A 21,157-nucleotide genomic window follows, 5' to 3' on the forward strand; every position below is an offset into this window, starting at 1 on the left:
AGATCTACAGGGAAGACACTGTTACTCTGACTCAAGACAAGTTTTGGAGTTTATGTCAGAAGTCCACTCAGCTCTGCTAGTTATCAGCAGTGGAACCCTGAGCAAATTTCTTAATCTAGTGGTCAAAGGCTGGCAGCCAGGGGCTGTCCTGCCCACACACTATTTGATTTGGCCTGGATGACATTATTTTAAATTGAGAAATTTCACAGTGAAATTAGAAGCCTGGCTTCCCTTAAGCAATTGGGAGCTGTGGCTGTGGGACCCACACTCCTACACAGCAGATTAGTGGGAACCAGCCCCTGCCCCATGTTGGCTAGTTCTCCAGAACCTGCCATGCCTCCCTTGGCCTCACTCATGGCTGGCCCCTGTGAGCTCTGGTTTAACTGCTCTAGGCCTCAGTTTTCTCATCTTAAAAAGTGTACCTTGAAAACATCGGACTAAAAGAAGCCAGTCAGTCACAAAAGGCTACGTGTTCTATGATTCCTTTTATACAAGATTCCAGAAGAAGCAGATCTATAGAGACAGAAAGCAGATTGTAGTTGCCAAGAGCTGAGGGGGAGAGGTGGGGAAATGAGGAGTGACAGACAGCTAAGGGATTCAGGGTTTCTTGAGGGAATGGTTTAAAAAAAAAAAGTCCTTAAATTGGTTGTGGTGATGGTTACACAACTTTGTGAATATACTAAAAACCACTGAATTATACTCTTCAAAAGAGGAGGTTTATGGTATGTGAATCTGTCTCAGTTTCTGAAGGTAAGAAAGTCAGTGGGCACTGATACAGGGTGAGGAAAGCACTCGTTACATGGTCCTAGCTCTCATCAGTGAGATAGAGGTGGACCCCCTGCTTCACCTCTGGCTCCTGTGTCTCTGCTGGTTGCATCCGGTAGATGCTCCCTGGGTTTGGTCAGCAGAGTCTCAGTCCCTCCTCAGAGGCACATGTTCACTCTTCCCCTTCCTCTATTTGGAGACTCATGAGCCAGTGGAAACCAATTACTGCAACACTTAGCAAAGCAAATGGAGATGTTTCCCCAGAGTCTCTTTGGGAAATCACTGCCTGATGTCATATAATCACATTGAAATATGTCACGTAGAGGCTAAGACCCGTAATTGGACTTGCCAAAGCGGGGGAAGGGGGAAAGCAGCCCCAAGGCCATGCTGAAAGTTTATTAACACAGGAATAATGTCAACTCCGGGTCTTTATCTCAGAAACAAATAAATCCACATACCATAAATTCATATACCATAAATCTTCTAAAGTGTACAATTCGGTGGTTTTTAGTATATTCACAAAGTTGTGCGATCATCACAATCAGTTTAAGGATAGGTTTACTATTCCCTCAAAGAAACCCTGTACCCCTTAGCTGTCTGTCTCTCCTCACTTTTTTTCATCCTCCTTGGAGCCACAGGAAGAGCAGGTGCTCATCAACATTTGCTGAATGAACACAATCTTGGGTGGTTATATAGATCACACAGTTTGTCTGCCTCGTTCTGACTTGGCCCCAGTACAGTTATTTGAGCATGTGCAATGCAGAGCACCTGATGTGCATTGTCTAGTTTAATCTCTTTTTAAAAACTGTGAAGTCCTTGTGATTAATAATCCTGCTTAGGAGTAAGAATATCTCCTCTGAACAAGGAGAATCGGAGGCAATGGCTAAAACCTCTGCCACCTAGGACAGAGTTTGGGGCATGTGGGCATCACCAAATGAAATAAGATTAGAGTTCCATGAAATCATTAATGTAAGGTGCTTGGCACTTAGTGGGCATCCAGCAGGTGGTAGCACTGATATTTGTAGGGGAGGTAGTGTAGCATAGCAGGTAAGATTTCAGACCTTAGGCTCTGAAAAACTTAGAGGTGTTTAGTGGTTGCTCAGAGCCTCTATTTGCTGCTGGTCGGAGGTGTTGCTGGTTAATTGATTTGTGTATGTATGTGTGTGGAGGGGTACTAGGGATTGAGCCCAGGGTGCTCTACCACTGAGCTATATCCCTAGTCCTTTTTTATTTTATTTTTTTATTTTTAGACAGGTTCTCTCTAAGTTGCCCAGGCTGGCCTTGAACTTGCAGTCCTACTGCCTCACCTTCCTGAGTCACTGGGGTTACAGGCATGTACCACCACACCCAGCTTGGATAATTGGTTTTTTTAGACCCACCGTCTACAAGTTCTATAACCTTGTATAGGTTTCTTAGCTTCTCTGTTCCTCAGTTTCCCTCAGCTATGAAATGGGTTTAATACTACCTAACTGGATGACTTGTTTAAAATTTAAATTAGAAAGTGCATATGAAGCATCCAACACATTGCCTGGCATATGGTAAGTGTTCAGCCATGGTTACTCATTTTCTGCCTCTGCAGGAGACGGCCAGCTCTGGAGCTCCATTTGAAAATATCTGAAGTAAGCTCATCCATACGCACTGTGTGTGGAGGAGTGCTCTGAATACTGAACAGCAGGGGACATATATGGAATGAGTGACACATCCCCTGAGGGCTTTGGTGCCCCCGAGGGAATTGCCATTGTCATTGGGTGTGTTCAGTTTGCAGCTGCAGTGGCTTCAGAAGGTATCAGGGAGAAATGGTGATACAGTTGAAAGGACATAGGGTTTGTAGATGTCAAGAGTTCAGACCCTTAGTGACTTGGAAAGGGACTTGGTTTCTCTGAGGTTGTTTCATATATGGAACATGAAAATAGCTCTGGAAGGGAGCTGTCCTGAGGAATAACTAACCCCTGAAATATTTAGCATAGAATGAGTGCTTAGGAACTGGTCCACCCTTGTGTATCCTGTCACTGTCCCCGTGCTGTGAAGGACCTCAGGGTCTCCCAGTCCTGAGTTTCTGGGACAGATGCAGACTTCAAAAAGAGCTCCTCCTCAGATCTCCCACCTCTGCGCCCAAGCAGTAGATGAAAGAAAAGACAACATGGAGTCTTTGAAGAGTCCCTGGGCCTGGAGCTGGGGGTGCCTGTGTTAAACTTCACTGCTCTGCTTCCCCTGCAGTGCTTTTTTTCTCTCTGCCTGGCCGCTGTGAAGCCAGGTGAGAAGGCAGTCTTGGCGCACCCTGCCAGGAGGGCACGCATACTTCTGCCCTCGGCAAGTGCTCTTCAGGTCTCATCCCAGCATATGCGTCTTTCCCCAGCCACTGGCCATAGCTGTGGTGAGCTGGGCCCTTCTTAGTGTGCTTTTGGGGGGTCCCAGGAAGGTGCCCTTTGCTCCTGCTAACTTGCATGATAAGACTAGGGGCTCAGCCCTATCCAAATCCTATACTGATTAACCCATTAGGGTATCCCAGTGCCACTAATGTGACATTGTGGGACTTTGCCCACATTTGCCCTATAGCTTGTGCCATCCATTAGCTCTGTTGGCCTTCACAGAGTCAATCTACTGTCAGGTATTTGCTCATTCCCCACCCACTGTATACATGGCATTAGACAGGGACAGGGCTAGAACAGGTACAGATAAGTGTGGCACATTTCTCAAGGACTCCGTCAAAGTGTTGTGGAGATAGAGGAATTTAATAGGTGACATCTGCCAGCACATTGCTGGGCACAGAATGAAGGGTCAGAAGAGAAGTGCTCACTTCTTGGGGGAGTTAGGGAAAGCAGGGGGCTGCACCTGGGCTGGTCTTTGCAGGCTGAGTGGAGTAGGGAAGGGAATGGAAGTTGGTCCCAGAAGATGGGCAGATAGGAAATAAAGGTGGGCCTGGCTGGAGAGTTCACCTCATCTTGTTTTAATTGCCCCCTAAGTCAGCTAAGAAGAGTGGGCTTGATTCGTGGGATAGATTCTTCCTGCTTGTGCCCAGGGAATGACCCCAAGGCAGGCCTGGTGCTCTCTGGGATGGTGATACTGATAAGAACATCTCTCATAGTTCCCCCTGTAGAAAGAACCATTGTTTATCTATATGATGCTTATTTTCCTGAAAATCAAAAATATTCTGTGCTGGCTGGACTTAGATCGTGTACGCCTATTATCCTAGCAACTCAGAAGGCTGAGGTAGGAGGATTGCAAGTTCAAGGCCAGCCTCTGCAAACTATTAAGACCCTGTCTCAAAAGTTTAAAAAGTGTTGAGGATGTATCTCAGTGGGAAGTGTCCCTGAGTTCGATCCCCAGTACCACAAGAAAAAAAAAAATCTACCTTAAATGCAGGAATGCAAACATTAGAGATTTGGGATGCCCGTGGCTGTGGGGCTTGAATGAGCTGCCATTTTTGTAGTGGCCTGTGGTGCCAGAATTACCTTGATAAGGTTTGGGCAGAGGAGGCCTCAAGGCTGGTGTCCCACAGGGAGAAAGGTGCTCCTGGGCTTACAAAGGGTGCTGAGCCCAAATATCCCCACTTCCCATCTGCTGCCTTCTGGAGGCCTGTCACTCTTGTAGATGTCCCCATGACACCAAAACCACATTCCTTCTGCTTCCTACATCTGAGTACTCTGGGCCATTGTTGTCTTCAGAGCACCCTGAGCACCATTCAGATCCACTGCCTGCCATGGCAGGAACTCCTGAAGTTCACATCCATCCCCTGCTCACCACTCTCTGTGGCTTCTCACTGCCACCAGAGTTGACATGCTAGTTCTTTGTCAAGCATTCAGGGTCCTGTGCTGCTTAAGGAACTACTACTCCGTGCCTGCCACTTACTTCTCCTCTACCTGTGGCCTCCGCTTGTACCAAACCAAATGCCTATCCCTCTTGCCCCCAGCCTTGCTTCAACCTCATCCTGAATGGCCCCAGAACAAACACCTACTCATCCTTCAGAACCCTCCCAGTGCTGACCCTCGTGAGACCACACTACATTCTCTCCTGCAGATTCCAGCCACTTTCCTTCTGGCCTGCCTCACTTCCCTGCACTCTGCTGAGCAGGTTTGCACCGTAGTTCTGGAGAATTCTTCTGGGTCCTCTCTTCCCCAGCAAGAACCCCTCAAGGGCAGGAAATGCATCTCATATGTAGCCCCAGTTGCTCTGTGAATGTTTGTAAAGGGGAGACAGGAGAGGACTGACTGGTTCCAGGGATGCCTGTGCTGCAGGGAGGTTGGGCTTCCTCTTAGATCTTTGCTGGTGCCTGGAGGGTGTCCTCACTCCCACTCTGGGTGCTGCTGTGACTTGTGCCACGCAGAAACAGGGCCTGGCTTCCCAGGTGGGCTGTCTGGACAGGAGTGCAGGGGCGTAGCTGCTCACAACATTGCTGTGATGTAGCCCCCTGTCCTGGATTCTTCAAGAGCAAGGACACACAGGTTCTGAATTGTCGTAGAATTTAGGACACTGTTTTTTGTCAAAGACATTTAAAACTCAAGCTAGAAACAAGTTATTCCCTTTTCTTCAACTGTATTTGCAAATTCTTTGGTCAGTATAAAAGTTCAAGTTCAGTGTCTCCGGATTTAAAAAGCATTCAGCTGTTGCATTGGCCGGGAATCGAACCCGGGCCTCCCGCGTGGCAGGCGAGAATTCTACCACTGAACCACCAATGCTCCTGCTGTCAACAGCTGTGAGGCACCTCCCTTTAACTCCCTTCAACCTCCTTGAGTATATGCTGAGTCACACACAGACTGAGACCAGTCTCTGGTGCTGCCACATCAGCACAGCTATAAGAACAGAAAGCATAGGCTTCAAAGCAAGAGGGAGCAGGAACCAGGGTGGGCGTGAAGTTGACCTGTTGTCAGGCCTCCAGACGGAAGCTAGAGCTCAAGCAAAAGCAAGCTGAGATTCTGGGTGGTTCTCCCCTCTAATGGTCGGTTCTTCCCATTCCCTCCCCTCCTGTGTTGAGCCATTTTACTGCTCTCAGGTTTCACACCATCTTCCTGCTGGTGACTGGCCAAGGCTGAGGGCAGCACTGTGGGTGTCCCTCTCCAGCTGGATACATGGAAATGGCTCCTGCAGTTTCTCTGAAGAGCCCAGAGGCTCTGCCTGGGCTCACTGTGAGCCCAGATTCACAGGCGCCTTTTGGCTGCTGCAGGCCTGCTATGCTTGAGGAGCCTGGCTCTTCTCACAGCATCTCTGTGAGGAAACTGGCCAGGAAGAGCAAAAAAGAAACACTGCACTGCATTGGCCGGGAATCGAACCCGGGCCTCCCGCGTGGCAGGCGAGAATTCTACCACTGAACCACCAATGCTCCAGCTGTTCTCTGGGACATCTGCAGAGGCCTCCTCACTGGGCTGTCTGTAACACTCAGAAGCTCTAGCAAATCACTGGTCCTCATGGGGCTGGTTTGTCAAGTTTGGGTGATCAGACAGGTTTATGTGGATCCATTCTTGCCAGTCATAAGGAGTTACCCTGCTTCTTCAGAAGTTGGGACCTGTGAACTCTAGTGTTCAGCTTCCATTCAAGGTTCTCCTTGGCTCACAGATAACCCTTAGCCCCAGAAACATCAGAGCAGGAGACACCTCACAGGTTATGTGTGCAACTCATTCCTGAAGCACCTCTGCTCCACCATCCACCAGCCCAGGATCTGGCACACACAAGGTGTTGCATATGACTTGCTGGATAAATCTTTAAACTCTTGTCCAGTCTGTCTGTGAAAAGTCTTGTTGCAGGAGTGGTCACTGTCCCACAAGATAGCGTACATGTGTTTGAACAGCTCTAATTTCTAGAAAGTTCCTGGTTTAGAGATGGAACCACAGAAATAGATCTACCTTTTGGACAAAATTCTTTAAGGTAACTAGAAATTCTCATTTATGCAACAGGCAGGCAGTGTACCCACTGAGCCTGTAATGCAAAGCAACCAGAGAAGGAGTCTGAGCAGTTGCTTTTTAAAGTTCCTAATGTCTGGCTGCCCTCTGCCCTCTACTAGTTGCTCCTCACACTACCCCCACCCACCACACACACCTCCCAAGCCTCTGCAGGCTTCTTAAGACAGATTCCTAAGGCTTCTCCCCAAAACCCAAAGGAAACTTCCCCTTTACCATGATGTGAAATCCATTCTCGCTAATTGGATGTGCTGGACCCACCCAGCCAGCCTGTCCTAGTGTATGTCCCTCTGCTCTTTTGTCCACTGAGGTTGATTAGCTGCCTGCCCCTCACCACCTTTGCTCCCACAGTTCCTTCTGTTTCCACTTCCTTCAAGATGGGCTCAAATCCCACTTCTAGGACAATTGTTCTGACCTCTTGAGCCATGGCTTCCATGTTAGCATCTGGTGTCTCATGCATGATTATCCCATGTGAGGCTTCCCACTGCAGAGGTACTGTGAGCTTCTGAAGGACACAGGCTTGGCCTTCATGTTCCTGGGACTCTGAGGACAGAGACATCAGCTCTTCTCCACATATCTTGAGAGGCATCCCCTGCTCCCCTTGCAGACACACACTCCTACCTGCTGCTCCTCCTCCCCATCAGCAACTCAACCCAGTTCCACACCTTAAAGGCACCATCTGTCCTTCCTCCCCTTCCCTGTATTACAGGGGCTAATGCTTTTCTGTTTAATTCTAGAAACAATCCTATGCTCTGTCTCTTGCTGCCCTGACCACATTCCAGACCCTGTGTATCCTGAGAGATGCACTGTTCTGAAAGGTCTCCTACTAGCAAACCAACTCCAGCCCATCTTCTCCAAACTGCAGCCAGTGGTAGCTAATGAAAGCCTAGGTCAAGCCTGACACGCCTTGGCAAGAAAGCTGCTAGGGGTCCTCTTTTCCTTACCTGTCTCCTTCCATCCCCCCAGGCACCTCATCCTCCTTTGTCATCTTGTACCTTCTCAGCACTCCCAGCCTTTGTTCAGGCACCCTTGTGCTCGACATGCCCCTGCTAAGGTTTGGATGTTGTGTATCCCCCGAAAAGTCCATGTATTAGGAGGAGTGTAAGAGGTGGACACTTTTAGAGGTGGGGCCTAGTGGGAGTCCTTAAGACAATGGGGGCACTAGCCCTCCAAGCGATTAAAGGTGCTCTCCCACCACTCCTTGGTCGTTCTCACCAGAGGGCAGTTCAGGGCTGAGCCTGGCTCTGCCCAGCTCTGACTTCCTCTGTGAAGATGTGATCACTTCTCCCAGATGTGTTCCTACTATTGCCATTCATGAGGTGACACATCCAAAGAGGGCCTTCACTGGAACTAAGTTGATGCAAATGCCATCCCTTTGAACCTCCAGAACTGTTGGCATTTTTCTTCATAAGTAGCCTGCCTTGGTTATTTTGTTATAGCAATGAAAAACTAATAAGCCTGCCTTCCTCTCTTTAACTTCAATATACCCTGTTAATGTTTTTAAAATGGGACTCAAATGGGACCTCCCTGTCAGCCCTCCTTGACACCCAAGGAGAGTTAGCCCATCGCATGTTCTTGCTTCTCTGGTAGTATGCACACCACTTTGCCGCAACTACTTGTTTGTACCTGGATCTTGCCCATTAGACTGAGGCCTGATTCCCCAGCACCGTCTTTGGTGTAATGGCACTGATGCAGGGGACTTCTTGGACGTATGACTATGAAGTGGAACAAGTATTCAGTCAACATGGTTGATCAACTGATAGTGCATTATATTTTTGGTCCCAAGGAGACGTTGATTTGCGTTCTCTCAGATTCCCGGAAGTGAGACAGTGCTGCTGTTCCTCATTCCTTTGTACTCAAAGGGAAACAGAGTAGGCAAACAGCCCACGGCAGAACTGAGAGGATGTGACCTGACAGCTGACTCCCAATTCCTCTTTCTGAACAGGTCATCTCCCTTTCTCGTCCCAGCCCAGAGTCCACCACAGCAGGTAGCCTGGTCCCACCAATCCCACAGCCCCGTCTCCTCTCTCTCCAGGCTGGTGCGGGAGTTCGTGGCCCAGAACAACACCGTTCAAATCAAGCATGTGATCCAGACCCTGTCTCAGGAGTTTGCCCTGTCCCAGCACCCTCACAGCCGGAAAGGGGGCCTCATTGGCCTGGCTGCCTGCTCCATCGCCCTGGGCAAGGTAGGCCTTCCCTGAGGGACATACACCGGTGATGGCCTTCCCGCTGAGATGCAGACAGCTTTCTTCCCGAGACCAGTGGGGCACTTCGTGCTTCAGACCAGCAAGGCTGGCTTTGTGACCTTGCAGCCATGTCCCCAGGCATGGCCCCACTCCTGAGCGGCTGGCTTGGGAAGGGTCTTTGAGCCCATCCCTTGCACAGAGGCTAAGCATCTCCAGACTGCAGGCATGTCAGCTGGCACCACAGGCACAGGACCTGGAGCCTGTCCCTTTCTGAACTGTCTTCTCTTCCTCCTGCCCCATCACAGGACTCAGGGCTCTACCTGAAGGAGCTGATCGAGCCTGTGCTGACGTGCTTTAATGACGCAGACAGCAGGCTGCGCTACTATGCCTGCGAGGCCCTCTACAACATCGTCAAGGTGGCCCGGGGCGCTGTGCTGCCCCACTTCAACGTGCTCTTTGATGGGCTGAGTAAGGTAACCACTCCTCTGGCTGGCTGGCTGTCCTCCATCACCTGCCTTACTTACCTTCAGGGACCTTGGTACTTGGGGCCCTCTTCCCAAGTGCAAGCAGAGCAGACGAGCATGTTGCGAGGGACACACTCAGTGGCCTCCAATTTTTTTAATGGGCTTATGTTTACAGCCCTTTTCATTTTTCTGTTAATTCAATTTTATTGTACTTTACGAAAGTATCAGTGTTGCACATGCAGGAGGAGAAAAGCTGGTTGAGAAGCACACCACCCCCACCTCCCACCCTAGCAGAAGGTGAAAAGGGGGACCCCTCCATCCAGGCTAGACTTCCCCTGCGAGGAGGCCATGATTATCTGACTCACGAGTGCTCTAGAAAGAGCTGTCCTACTGCTCTCCTGGGGGCCTCCTTCAGCCCTCCCCAGAGCCCAGAGTGACTGCAGCCCTGCTGCCCTGCGGAATGGGTGCCACAGGCACGTCTCAGTACCAGGATCACAGCCACCCCACTCCCAGCTCCAGGAGTGAAGGGGGGCCTGGCATTTTAAGATGGGGAAGGCTTGGGACAGCCTTCCAACCAAAAGCAACCTTCTGGGCCAGACACAGCAGGGCCCGGGAGAGGGGATCTGGTGCACCTGTTCCTTAACCAGGTTCTGTTTTGCCGCCCCTCCTCCTCCCCCTCTCTCAGATGTACTCGAAGAGAGAGGTGCCCACACGTATAAGCTGCACCACAGCCTTGGCTGTGGCTTTGCAGTGGCTCCTTGGCTTCCATCTGACTGACCATTGCCTCTGTTTCTCTTCTATTTCTGTGCCTCATAGTTGGCTGCTGACCCAGACCCCAATGTGAAAAGTGGATCTGAGCTCCTAGACCGCCTTTTGAAGGTATCTGTACTTTGTCTCCACTTTTAGTTTTGGAATCCATTCCTTGTATCTGTCTGTACAGCTTAGAAATTCTGTCACTGGGAGTGTTCTTCCTAAACTTAAAACATTTTTTAAATGTACATACAGTGAAGCTTACCAGTCAGTGTGCACTTCTAGGACATATGTATAGAGTCCTGTCACCCCCACAATTTAAATACGGAACTGCGACTTTCTCCTGAATGTCCCCTTGTTTTATTGCCCCCACTCAGAACAAAGAAGTTCACATTCCACACTACCCTTCCCAGACAACGGGGGCTGGTATTGAGTCCATACTACAGGGAGCAGGGTTTTGCCATTCATTTAGTTCTCTTGACCTTGATTCCTACTGTTAGTGTCCTTGTTTTGCTGTCCTTTGCACCTCTCTTACCTAGCTCAGGCTCTGTCATTTCCTTCATGGTTCCCTGACCCCCAGAGCCAGCCCAGGGCCAGTAAGGCCTTGTCTGTGGCTCTCAACAGCTCATGATGCTTTGATCCACAGGACATTGTGACTGAGAGCAACAAGTTCGACCTGGTGGGCTTCATCCCTTTGCTACGGGAGAGGATTTACTCAAACAACCAGTACGCCCGGCAGTTCATCATCTCCTGGGTAAAGCTGGGCCCTGGCACACTTCCTCCAGCCACAGAGAGCCTCTGGTGGAGTCACTTCAGATCTTTGTCACACAATTGTCAGTTCCTTTGGCTACAAAAAGCCTCTTTATGATCCCTCTAATAGCCACAGGCACCTGATAATCCAATAATACTTTATCCAGCTTACCCCAAAACCCAACTTATGTGCCCCCAAAGGGATATAGTTCATTCCTTGTCCTGGAAAACACCCAGACTTCTGAAGCCAGTAGTGCTGCCTTCAGCTGTCACACCTTGTCCAGCCTCGTCTGTCCTTCCCCATTCATTGCCTTCTTCCCAGGCATCTGAATCTTCTTGGGGTCCAACTGCCATTCCCCTGCACATTAAACAAAAAGATCACTCTCCTGTGAACACCTAGCAGGGCCCTGACTCGCCGCCTCTGCAGGATCCCCTTACTGCTCATGTCCCAGGGCCATGGCAAAGAGGAGAAGAGGTGCTCATCCTGGGCCAACTCTTCCTTCTCCTTCTTCCCTTGGTCAGATCCTGGTTCTGGAGTCTGTGCCAGACATTAACCTGCTTGATTACCTGCCAGAGATCCTGGATGGACTCTTCCAGATTCTGGGTGACAATGGCAAGGAGATTCGGAAAATGTGAGTGGAGGGCAGGGCAGGCAACAGCCTGCTGGACCCCTGAGGGTGCCCATGGACCCCACACCCTACTGACAGCAGCAGGAGAGCCCAAAACTTGCCCTTTTCATCCTGTGTGTGTGCTTCCCTCACCTCCAAACAGTGTCTGTCCAACAAGGGTAGTGAACCCAGAGCAGAAACAGGCCCTGGTGGAGGCTCTTCCAGTCCCAGCTGACACATGCTGTTTTCTTTCTCCTTTTCTCACGGTTAGGTGTGAGGTGGTCCTTGGAGAATTCTTGAAAGAAATTAAGAAAAATCCTTCCAGTGTTAAGTTTGCTGAGATGGCCAACATACTGGTGATCCACTGCCAGACCACAGGTGAGTGCAAGAAGTTCCTACGGTCACCACCACCTCCTCAGAAGCCCCTTCTCTCACTTCTCAGCTTCAGTGAGCAGGTACGAAGGAGCCCTGTTAAGACAGGTAACCAGTGTGACACTGGATCCCAGGAGCATTGAAGTGGTAGGTCTTTATAAGGGAGAGATCCAGGTTTCTTATTGATCTAGAAGTCATGTCATTTGGTCTGGGCTGGCATGTAAGATTTGGAGACCTTCTTGCTCTCAGGCTTGGCCTCCTCAGGAAGAACTGGAATGCTCAGAGTCAGGATTGTGAATCCATTAGATTCAGTTGGGCATCAAACCTTAATTGGTTTAAAAAAAAAAAAAAAGTTGCTGATTATGGGTCATCAAGTCAGCTGGATGTTTTTTCTCCCCTTCGCCAGGCCTGATGGTGCACCTAGAGTCGCTCAAGGTTGGCTGGAGCTGGATGGTCTGGGATGGCCTCACTCATCTCAGGGGTTTAGCTAGCTATCAGCTGGGACAGTGGGGGCATTTGGTCAGGTTGTCTCGTCCAGCAGGCTAGGCCAGGTGTGTTCACATGGTCTCAGTAGGGTTCCAGGAGGGGCAGAAGTGGGCAAGGTCTCGAGGCCTAACTTGAACCAGTCACACCTCCACTGCCATCAGATGCTCTTGGCCAGAGTAGCAAGGCCAGTCCAGATGCAAGGGTAGGGAGATAGATGAACTGTACTTCTTACTGAGAGGAGATACAAAGTTGCATTACAGAGAGGCAGGAAAGGAAGGGGAGAGAATCCTGGCTACTTTGACAGGCTAGGCTCAGGATTGTCACTCCCCCAACCTTCTACATAGTTGGGCCTTTAGAAGGTAGGGCACATGCATAAGGGAGTATTGGCAAGAACAGAGGCAGTGGGGCTGGGGATGTGGCTCAAGCGGTAACGCGCTCGCCTGGCATGCGTGCGGCCCGGGTTCGATCCTCAGCACCACATACAAACAAAGATGTTGTGTCTGCCGAGAACTAAAAAATAAATAAATAAATATTAAAAATTCTCTCTCTTTCTCTCTCTCTCTCTCTCTCTCTCTCTCTCTCTCTCTCTCTCTTAAAAAAAAAAAAAAAAGAACAGAGGCAGTGAAGCCCCTGCATTCCCCTGTCCCATCCTGCACTTGGGGTGGGAGGGAGCCACCCAGCTCTTTGTGCTGACCCTTTTGGAACCCACCAATTCCCTTTTCAGATGACCTCATCCAGCTAACAGCCATGTGCTGGATGCGGGAGTTCATCCAGCTGGCCGGCCGGGTAATGCTGCCCTACTCCTCTGGGATCCTGACTGCTGTCTTGCCCTGCCTGGCCTACGATGACCGCAAAAAAAGTATCCTTCACCCTGGAGAGAAGAAATGCTGATAGCCCCAAAGGAGACTGTGAAGTGCAGGGTCCCTCGAGTTGGGAAGAAGATAGATCCCTTAGGATTCATCACATCTCCAGATAGTCCCTAGCTTCTAGGGAGCAAGAGATAGAGCTGCATGTGAATTAGGAAAGCCAGGCACACAGAGTTAGTGATGGCTATTTCCAGTCCTCTCCTGGTCACTTAGAGATCTAGACCAGCTCTCCTGAGCACGAGGCTCACATTGCTGCACTGCAGGTGGGGGTAATCCTGTTAGTGGGAGAGCCACCAGGGTGGGATGGTATGAGAAAAAAATATGAGCATCTCACAAGGCCCTGGTGTAGCAAGGAGAACAGGAACTTAGGTCACACTGCTGGTCTGCTCTCTGACACAGTCCTGACACAGTCTCTGGGGAGCACTGAGCCCCTGAATAGGAAGACTAGTGGCCTCGGGTTGAAGGAGGACTCCTGCGTGTGGCTGCTCCTTACATCAGTGGACACAGGCATTAAGGAGGTGGCCAATGTGTGCAACCAGAGCCTGATGAAGCTGGTCACTCCCGAGGACGATGAGCCAGATGAGCCAAAGTCAGCAGTACAAAAGCAGACAGAACCCAACCCTGAGGACTCCCTGGCAAAGCAGGAGGGGACATCCAGTGGTGAGTGGACTGCTCCCCACCCCCTACCTTCCATGGAGGGCTCTGGAGACAACCTGCAGAGGTCCTGGGTCTTGCCTTGTGGCTTCGCTTACATTTGTTAACTCATTTAACTCTGATAACAGCCCAGTGAAATAGAACCGTTACTATCTCCATTCCTCAGGCTCTGGCAGCTCGTAAGTGGTGGAATTGGAGTAGGAGCCCATGCTCTTCACCCTTACTGCCTCAAAGACCATTGCATCTTGCACTGTATCTTTTTCTGGGTTTAGCCAAAGCGAGTTGATGTTTTGGAGCATGGCAGGAGTACCAGGCTACACAGTGTATTTGATTCTTAGCCATCGACAGCCAGCCGTTCAGCTGCCTCTACCACATGAGTCATTCTCTGGGAAGGAGTGTCAAGAGAACTGGTTTATTCAGTGCTTGGGAATTCTGCCCAAGTCAATGCCTTTAAAAAATACATTACTCTTGTTAGACTCTTCCGGCATTGTTTTCTTGTTTATCCATAACATAAAACCATTTTCATACTGATTGGGGTCTGGAGTTTGACTCTAAGTGTAATCTATCACTCTGCCATCTTCATGTCTCTTGGACTCTGCCCTCACTGAGCAGTCACAGTCAACTTTTGGGTAATTTCTCCCCTTGCAGAATCAGGCAGAGAGTAAGTTGCTACACACCCTACTCACATCTTTAAGGTAACAAGGCCTGGAACCTGCCCCAGGAGCCAAAGAGCTACTAAAGCATTTTCTCCCGTTGTCTTTCATGGGCTTCTCTTAAACATCTGAACTTGTCTTGAACATCTGAGCGGAGTGTGAGACACACATGCTGCTGGGGTTTGGCTGGTAGAATTGAGCAACATTCCTTGCTGGACCTGTCTCCAGTGTCAAGTTACAACTCTGCCACACTGTTGTGAACCAGAGCTGCAAAACAGCTGGAAGCAGAGCAATAAGCAGCTGGAGCATTGGTGGTTCAGTGGTAGAATTCTCGCCTGCCACGCAGGAGGCCCGGGTTCGATTCCCGGCCAATGCAACTTCTTTATTAACCCTTTTAAGTAGTTTTTCTAAGCATTCTTCAAACAGCTGCCTGCTCAGGAAAGCATTACCCTAAACCACCATACATTCTAGCTCTGGGTTTTACTTCCCCTTAAACAGCATTTCAGCAGATGAAAAGTATACTTTATAGTAGTTACCAGGAATGGCAACAGCAAATTTGACAGCTTCTCATCCACCCTTAGCCCTGCTCAGCTCATAACTAGTCACCCATCTTTTACCAAGATGAGCAGGAGAAAGTCCCAGCAAGCCAAGAGACAGTGATGGGCAAGCTCATCCCAGCCTCCCCTACTTAGTTTTCCCTTTTTTGTTCTCACTCTTTGGGCCCTTCTCCACCTGGCTGCAACAGGATCCTCCTGCCTGGTTTTCCTCTTTTAGTGTTTGTTTTCCGAGCTCAGTCTGTGCTGATGCAGCCACAGCAAATGCTCTTCAGACAAGCCCCCCACCCCCCACACACACACACACAGGTGACTAGTTATGAGCTGAGCAGGGGTAAGGGTGAATGAGAAGCTGTCAAATTTGCCATTGCCATTCCTGGGAACTACTATAAAGTATGCTTTTTATAACCTCCAGTCTCTTCCTCCTTCCCTAACCACAGGACAACCTCTCCTTTGTGCCCCATGCTACAGCTCTCACCTGGCCCTGCCACTGGTGGTAGGGCACAGGCCCAGCCCAGAGTCCTTTCCCTACGTCTGAGTTCTTGTAGCACTTTCTATATTCAGCCTGTCATTCTTCTGACCCCCAACATTCCCTCATTGTCTCAGATGTCTCAGCAAATATTCTGGAGTTCAAATAACCTGCCTGTGAGTCCTGGATCTGATCACTACATACCTCTTCCCCTTGAGCAGCTGCTTAGCCTTTCTAAGGCTTAGGTTCCTTATTTGTTAATTAGGGTGTTAATGATAATACTTTTCCATAATGTGGTTGTGAGTTTCAAACAAAATTTTTGCGTGTATGGCATGTGGCAGACAGGATCATATGCTTCAGCATTGTTGCTCCTCAGCTTGTGATAGGGTTGTGTCCCAATAAACCCATCGTGAGTTGAAAATATCATAAGTCAAAACTATATTTAATACTTCTCACTTCCCAGACATCCCAGCCTAGCCTATTTTAAACATGCTTAGAACACTTACATCAGCCTACAGTTCAGCAGAATCATCTCACACAAAGCCTATTTTATAACAATGTGTTGAATGGCTCGTGTAATTTATCGAATACTTTACTGAAGGTGGAAAACAGAATGGCAGTGTGTGGGTATGCTTTCACACCATCATAAAGTTGAAACACCATTAAGTGGAACCCTGGTAAGCCAGAGACCGTCTGTGTTAGTATAGTAAGGTACTCGGCTGGGCTTTTACTCTCTTATTTCTTATCAGCAGCATCACCCAGCTAATAATGGGCTCATGGTGGGTTCTGAATGAAGTCCATAGAGGGTCAGGGATAGAAGTTCATATGGCAAGTGAGGAACAGGGCTGTAAATAGGATTTCCAGTGGAGGCTGTGACCTTCATGGTGCACATATAATGAAATCTATCTATTTGCAAAGCCGAGACTGGACTGGGTTTTCAGTACCTTTTATGGAAACTGCAAGCACAGGTGGATCAGACCCCAGACCTGCCTGCAAGGAACTTGGGGACAGATACAGACAAGTAATTGTGACACTGGGCACAGTCACCAAGGACCAAGGGCTCAGGGGAGGGAGTGTCAGTGTTGCTTGGGGTGACCAGGCCCAGCTTCAGAGGGTTTTCAAAACAAACCTTTTCTTTCTCCTTAGCTTCTACCCCCCCCCATCCCCATTTTAAAAATTCTGATTATAACAGAAATACGAGTTCCCTGCAGAGATTTGGGGAAGAACAGAGAACTCACTGTACCCTCACACAGAAATAATCACTGCCAATTTGGGGGATATTTATTTTCAGTTTTTTAAAATGCATTTGCATATTGTTTGTGGCTTTTTACATTGCACTTTTTTTTACAGTGTAAGACTTAGTGACTTTAGTATATTCTCAAGTTTGTACAGTCATCAGTGATATCCAATTTCAAACCATTTCTGTCATCCCAAAAAGAAATTCTTTGTTGACATTCCTCATTCCCCTCTCCCAGTTCCTGACAACTCTATTCTGTTTTCTATTCCTATGGATTTACCTTCTGAACATTTCATAATAGAATCAAGCAAAAGGTACCCTTTTATATTTGGCTTCCTTCACTGAACATAACATTTTCAAGGTTAATTCATGATGTAAATTATTTCAACAATTTGTTCTTTTTTATGGCTGAATAATATAATCCATCGTATGGATAGATCACATTTTGTTATCTGTTCATCAGTTGATGGACATTAGGGTTATTTCTACTACATTTGTGGAAGTCACAGCAACATGTATTGACTATCTCCTTTTTAGCCAACACTGTATAACTAGGCATCTTAATAAAATTGGTCTCTGGAATAGATAATGCAAATATTTTTTTGTCTTTAGGATGCAATATATAATTTCCTTGTTTACTCGAATAAGTTTGCTTTCCTGTTAACTTAAAATACTTAAATCATTCCTTAAGCTAGATGCCATAATTCATTTAACTAACCTTCTATTATAAATCATTTAGCCACTTTTGATTTTATCTTAATCTTATAATCCTTGCTAAAAAGAGCATTTATGTAGCAAAATCTTACAAATATCCATAATTATTTTCTAAGGAGAAATTCTTAAATTTTTAAGGCTTTTGATACATGCTGCCAAATGCCTTTCAGCTTGTTTAAGCCATTTTCCAATCCCGTCCAGCCTGACATAGGCTTCAGTGGTTCCCTGGAAGAGAAACCAGGTACAGGAGCCCTGTGTCCTGGGACATGGAATCTCATGGAAAGTTTTAGGGCAGGAGGGGAACACACAGTGGATTTCAGTAAGGGTACTGGACAGGGCGAGATCCAGCAGACAGACAGGCCTGCCCTCTCAGAGCTGGCTTTTCCACTGGGGGAAGGCACACAGTGAACAAGATTGATAGCCTGGTAAGTACATTTGACAGTGTGTATCAAGAGCCCTCAGTATTTGTCCTTAGGAATTTGTCCTTAAGAAATAACTATGGATGTAGGCAATTCTTTTCTTTCTGAGAGTTTTTAAGACAGTAAATACCATAGGAAACCCCAAGCATGGAGCGGAAGGCTGCAGTATGGAGGGTGTAATTTTAAACAGGTTTGACATGGAAGGATGTGATATTTGAGCAAAAACTGGAGGAGCCAGGGAGTGGACCATGGATGGCAGGTGTTCCGAGGGTGGGGTGTACCTGGCAGGACCACAGAAGAGCAGAATGGATAGTCATGTTCAGAGCAGAGAAAGGGCACAGTGACACCAGAGAGGAACGGGGGACCTGTTAAGCAGGTCTCTGTGGCACTGAAAAAAATCTGGCTTTTACTTTGGAGCGTATGACGTCATGGTGGGTTTTGAGCTAAGGAACGCAGGGCCAGAACTACATTTACAAATGGTAAAGTAACTTACCAGGAAGCCCAGGCACAAGCCATGCAGCAGTGTAGACAGGACACCATGGTCCTTTGCAGGGAGTAATCTTCTCAAAGGGGAAAGGTCCTCTGCTAGAGGGTTCCCCATGCAGAGTCAGGAGAAGTTGACAGGATGACTGGAGGATGGAGTCGCCATTTACTGAGGAGGGAGGAAGAGCAAGGAGCAGGTTAGTGGGAGAAGAATGTGCTGCATTTGTGACGCCTGTGAGACAGGTGAAGGAGGCTCTGGAGCAGGCAGTCTGGTGTGCGTGGGAAGGGGCTGGGCTGCTCACCAGAATTCACAGCATAGAGGCGTGCAGAGCCAGGAGGATGCCCAAAGAGCGAGTGTGGGGAGGGCGAGTAGGGCCATGCCAGCCTAGAGAATGGGGCGCTGAGGAGGAACCAACCGAGTAGATGGGAGGATGTGGCCCTGGGGCAGGAGGAAGCCAAGCACAGATTTCCCTGGAGAAGGCAGTAATCAGCTGTCAGTCAGCACTGGCGGATGAGGAGGGTGAGGATTCGAGGGTATTGGGCCAGGCATGTAGAGCTTTAGTGACTGGACCGGCTTCAGTGGAGCCATGGGAGAAGAGGGTGACAAGAGTGGGGGGAGAGGAGTGGGCACAGCAAGGGCCAAAGTCCTTCAGAGGATTGACCTGCCAGAGGGGGCAGAGGAGGGAGTGAGAGCTGAGGGGAGATGGTGAGGTCAAGAGAGAATTCTTTCTTTTCTTTCTTTCAGACAGGATCTTGCTGTGTTGCTCGGGCTAGCCTTGGGCTCCTGGGCCCAAGCAGTCCTCCCGCCTCAGTTTCCTGAGTAGCTGAGACTAAGGTGCCCACCACTGTGCCCAGCTCAGGCTTTTCATTTTTTAATTGGAGAGATTAGGGCAGATATGTTAGTTTCCGGCTTCTGCTGTAGCAAAATTCCACAAGCTTATTTGTTCTCCCACTGTTCAGAAGGTCAGCATCCTAACATGGGTCAACAGGACTTTGTTCCTTCTGCATCCTCTTGGAAAGAGTCCATTTCCCTGCCCTTTCCAGTTTCTAAAGTCTACCTGCATTCCTGGGTTCATGGCCTCACCCTACATTGTCATTAAAACCCAAATGGAAGAGGCTGACCGATGTACTGTGAGTGTAGGATCTGGGATCTGCTGCCAATGGTTCACCATTTACCAGCTGTGTGACATTCAGCCAGTTGCTTAATCTCAATGCCTTGGTGTCCCCACCTGTGAAATGGAGATAATAATACAACTTACTGGAAGGTGATTAAAAGAACTAAAGTAGTTTGTAAATCGCCTAGAAAACTGCCTAGTACATAGGAAATGACAGTAACAGCGGCGGATGGGCCAGTTCTTCTACGCTTGCCCAGTCCTGGTACTTCTGTCCTCCCATCCATTATCCCACCTTGATTCGTTTGAAGCACAGTTTTGACACCATTATATTTCATCTCTGTGTATGTTTCTAATGTGTGTTTCTATCGGTGGAGGGAAATTTGAGGAAAAAGCAGGGCATTTGTCTAATTTCAATTATCTTACCCAAGATACTTACTAATTATAAAGAAAAAAATGCTCCTTTTATAAAAATTGTCACAGTATCGTCATCACACCTCAGGAAATTAAAAATAAGTCCTAAATATTATCAGATATCCATTCAAGGTTCTTATTCTCTGTGGACTCCGGTTTGAGTCAGGAACTTGCTGCATACATTGTAGTTGGTTGATATGTCCCTTATATTACCTATTCTCCCCATTCCTTAAAATTTGCTTTTTCAGAAACTGGATTATTTGTCCTGTAGTTTTTTCCACTGTTTTTGTCATGATGAACTGTCCCCTGTATTCCTATTCCCCGTAAACTGTTAGAATTATTCATTCATGCTTAAGTTCAAAATTTCTTGGCAAAAATACTTGGTAGGAAATTCTTGGGGCTGGGGCTCTAGCTCAATGGTAGAGCACTTACCTAGCACATGTGAGGCACTGGGTTTGGTCCTCAGCACCACAAAAAAACAAATAAAGGTATTGTGTCCATATACAACTAAAAAATATATTTTAAAAAGTGTTTTAAAAAATAAATTCTTGAACAAGACCCACAAGCAAAAGTTATCAGCATATTTAAACATATAAAACCCTAAAAAGCTGCAGCTCAGGAGAGTATGTTGGCAATGCATTTCACTGTCGGGGTCAATCTCCAACACAAGAAATAGCTCCTCTAAATCAGCAAGAGAAAACGCAGTGGGAGAGGAATGTGAAAGCCCATGCCAGACCCACCTTTCCTTCATGTAACAAGTGCTTCCTAGCTTTTAGGATGTGCGGGAACCATTTTAAACACCTGACAGATGTTGGCTCCTTTATTGTCCTAACAAGCCCATGGTATGGGTACTGTCATTGTCCTTATTGCCCTCAGTGTGCAGGGGAAGAAGGGGAGGCAAGGTCAGGCAGTTTGCCCAGGATCACAGCTATCTTCACGGCAGCCAGGGCCCAAACCCAGGCAGAGGGGCTCAGGAGCCCTCCTCATAAGCACAGTGTCATCCTGCAGCTCTCTTAGGCAGGGATTAATACAGAAGGGCAAAGGAGATGCTCCGTGGGAGTGGGAATGAGGATTTCAAAGGGAAACAAGGTTTCCTTCTTGCTCCTCAAGTTGCCAACATTGAAAAGATGGCTGGTATCTCGGGGTGAGGCTTTGAGGGAGTGACTGCTCTTTCCTTTCTGGAAGCCCATATGAGTTGGTAGCAGCGTGATAATAGCTGTTCAAATACAGTGACTGAGCCTTGCCCTCAGCAGTCCCATTCAACAGGGAGACCTCGTGTGGAAGGAACCATGGAGAGCTGAATGAGCAAA

At 48.2% G+C, this 21,157-nt stretch overlaps 1 protein-coding gene and 3 non-coding genes across 6 annotated transcripts in view; 2 read left to right on the forward strand and 2 right to left on the reverse strand.

The window, feature by feature from the left end:
* The window catches only part of Vac14 (VAC14 component of PIKFYVE complex), a 102,491-nt gene that overhangs the window by 5,503 nt on the left and 75,831 nt on the right, over positions 1–21,157 (forward strand). For all 3 annotated transcript variants that reach the window (XM_040278785.2, XM_078032646.1, XM_005318403.4), the window contains exons 2-9: positions 8,692–8,842; positions 9,148–9,315; positions 10,123–10,185; positions 10,703–10,810; positions 11,329–11,438; positions 11,686–11,792; positions 12,997–13,131; positions 13,646–13,798. In XM_040278785.2, the coding sequence (XP_040134719.2) occupies positions 8,692–8,842; positions 9,148–9,315; positions 10,123–10,185; positions 10,703–10,810; positions 11,329–11,438; positions 11,686–11,792; positions 12,997–13,131; positions 13,646–13,798 (995 nt within the window). The remainder of the gene's footprint in view (positions 1–8,691; positions 8,843–9,147; positions 9,316–10,122; positions 10,186–10,702; positions 10,811–11,328; positions 11,439–11,685; positions 11,793–12,996; positions 13,132–13,645; positions 13,799–21,157) is intronic.
* Trnag-gcc (transfer RNA glycine (anticodon GCC)) lies at positions 5,371–5,441 on the reverse strand. Its single transcript has one exon. It is a non-coding gene; the product is annotated as a tRNA-Gly (tRNA).
* Trnag-gcc (transfer RNA glycine (anticodon GCC)) lies at positions 6,012–6,082 on the reverse strand. Its single transcript has one exon. It is a non-coding gene; the product is annotated as a tRNA-Gly (tRNA).
* On the forward strand, positions 14,751–14,821 carry Trnag-gcc (transfer RNA glycine (anticodon GCC)). Its single transcript has one exon. It is a non-coding gene; the product is annotated as a tRNA-Gly (tRNA).

This window comes from Ictidomys tridecemlineatus, chromosome 15 (genome assembly GCF_052094955.1).
Source record: "Ictidomys tridecemlineatus isolate mIctTri1 chromosome 15, mIctTri1.hap1, whole genome shotgun sequence".
Classification (NCBI taxonomy): Eukaryota; Metazoa; Chordata; class Mammalia; order Rodentia; family Sciuridae; genus Ictidomys; species Ictidomys tridecemlineatus.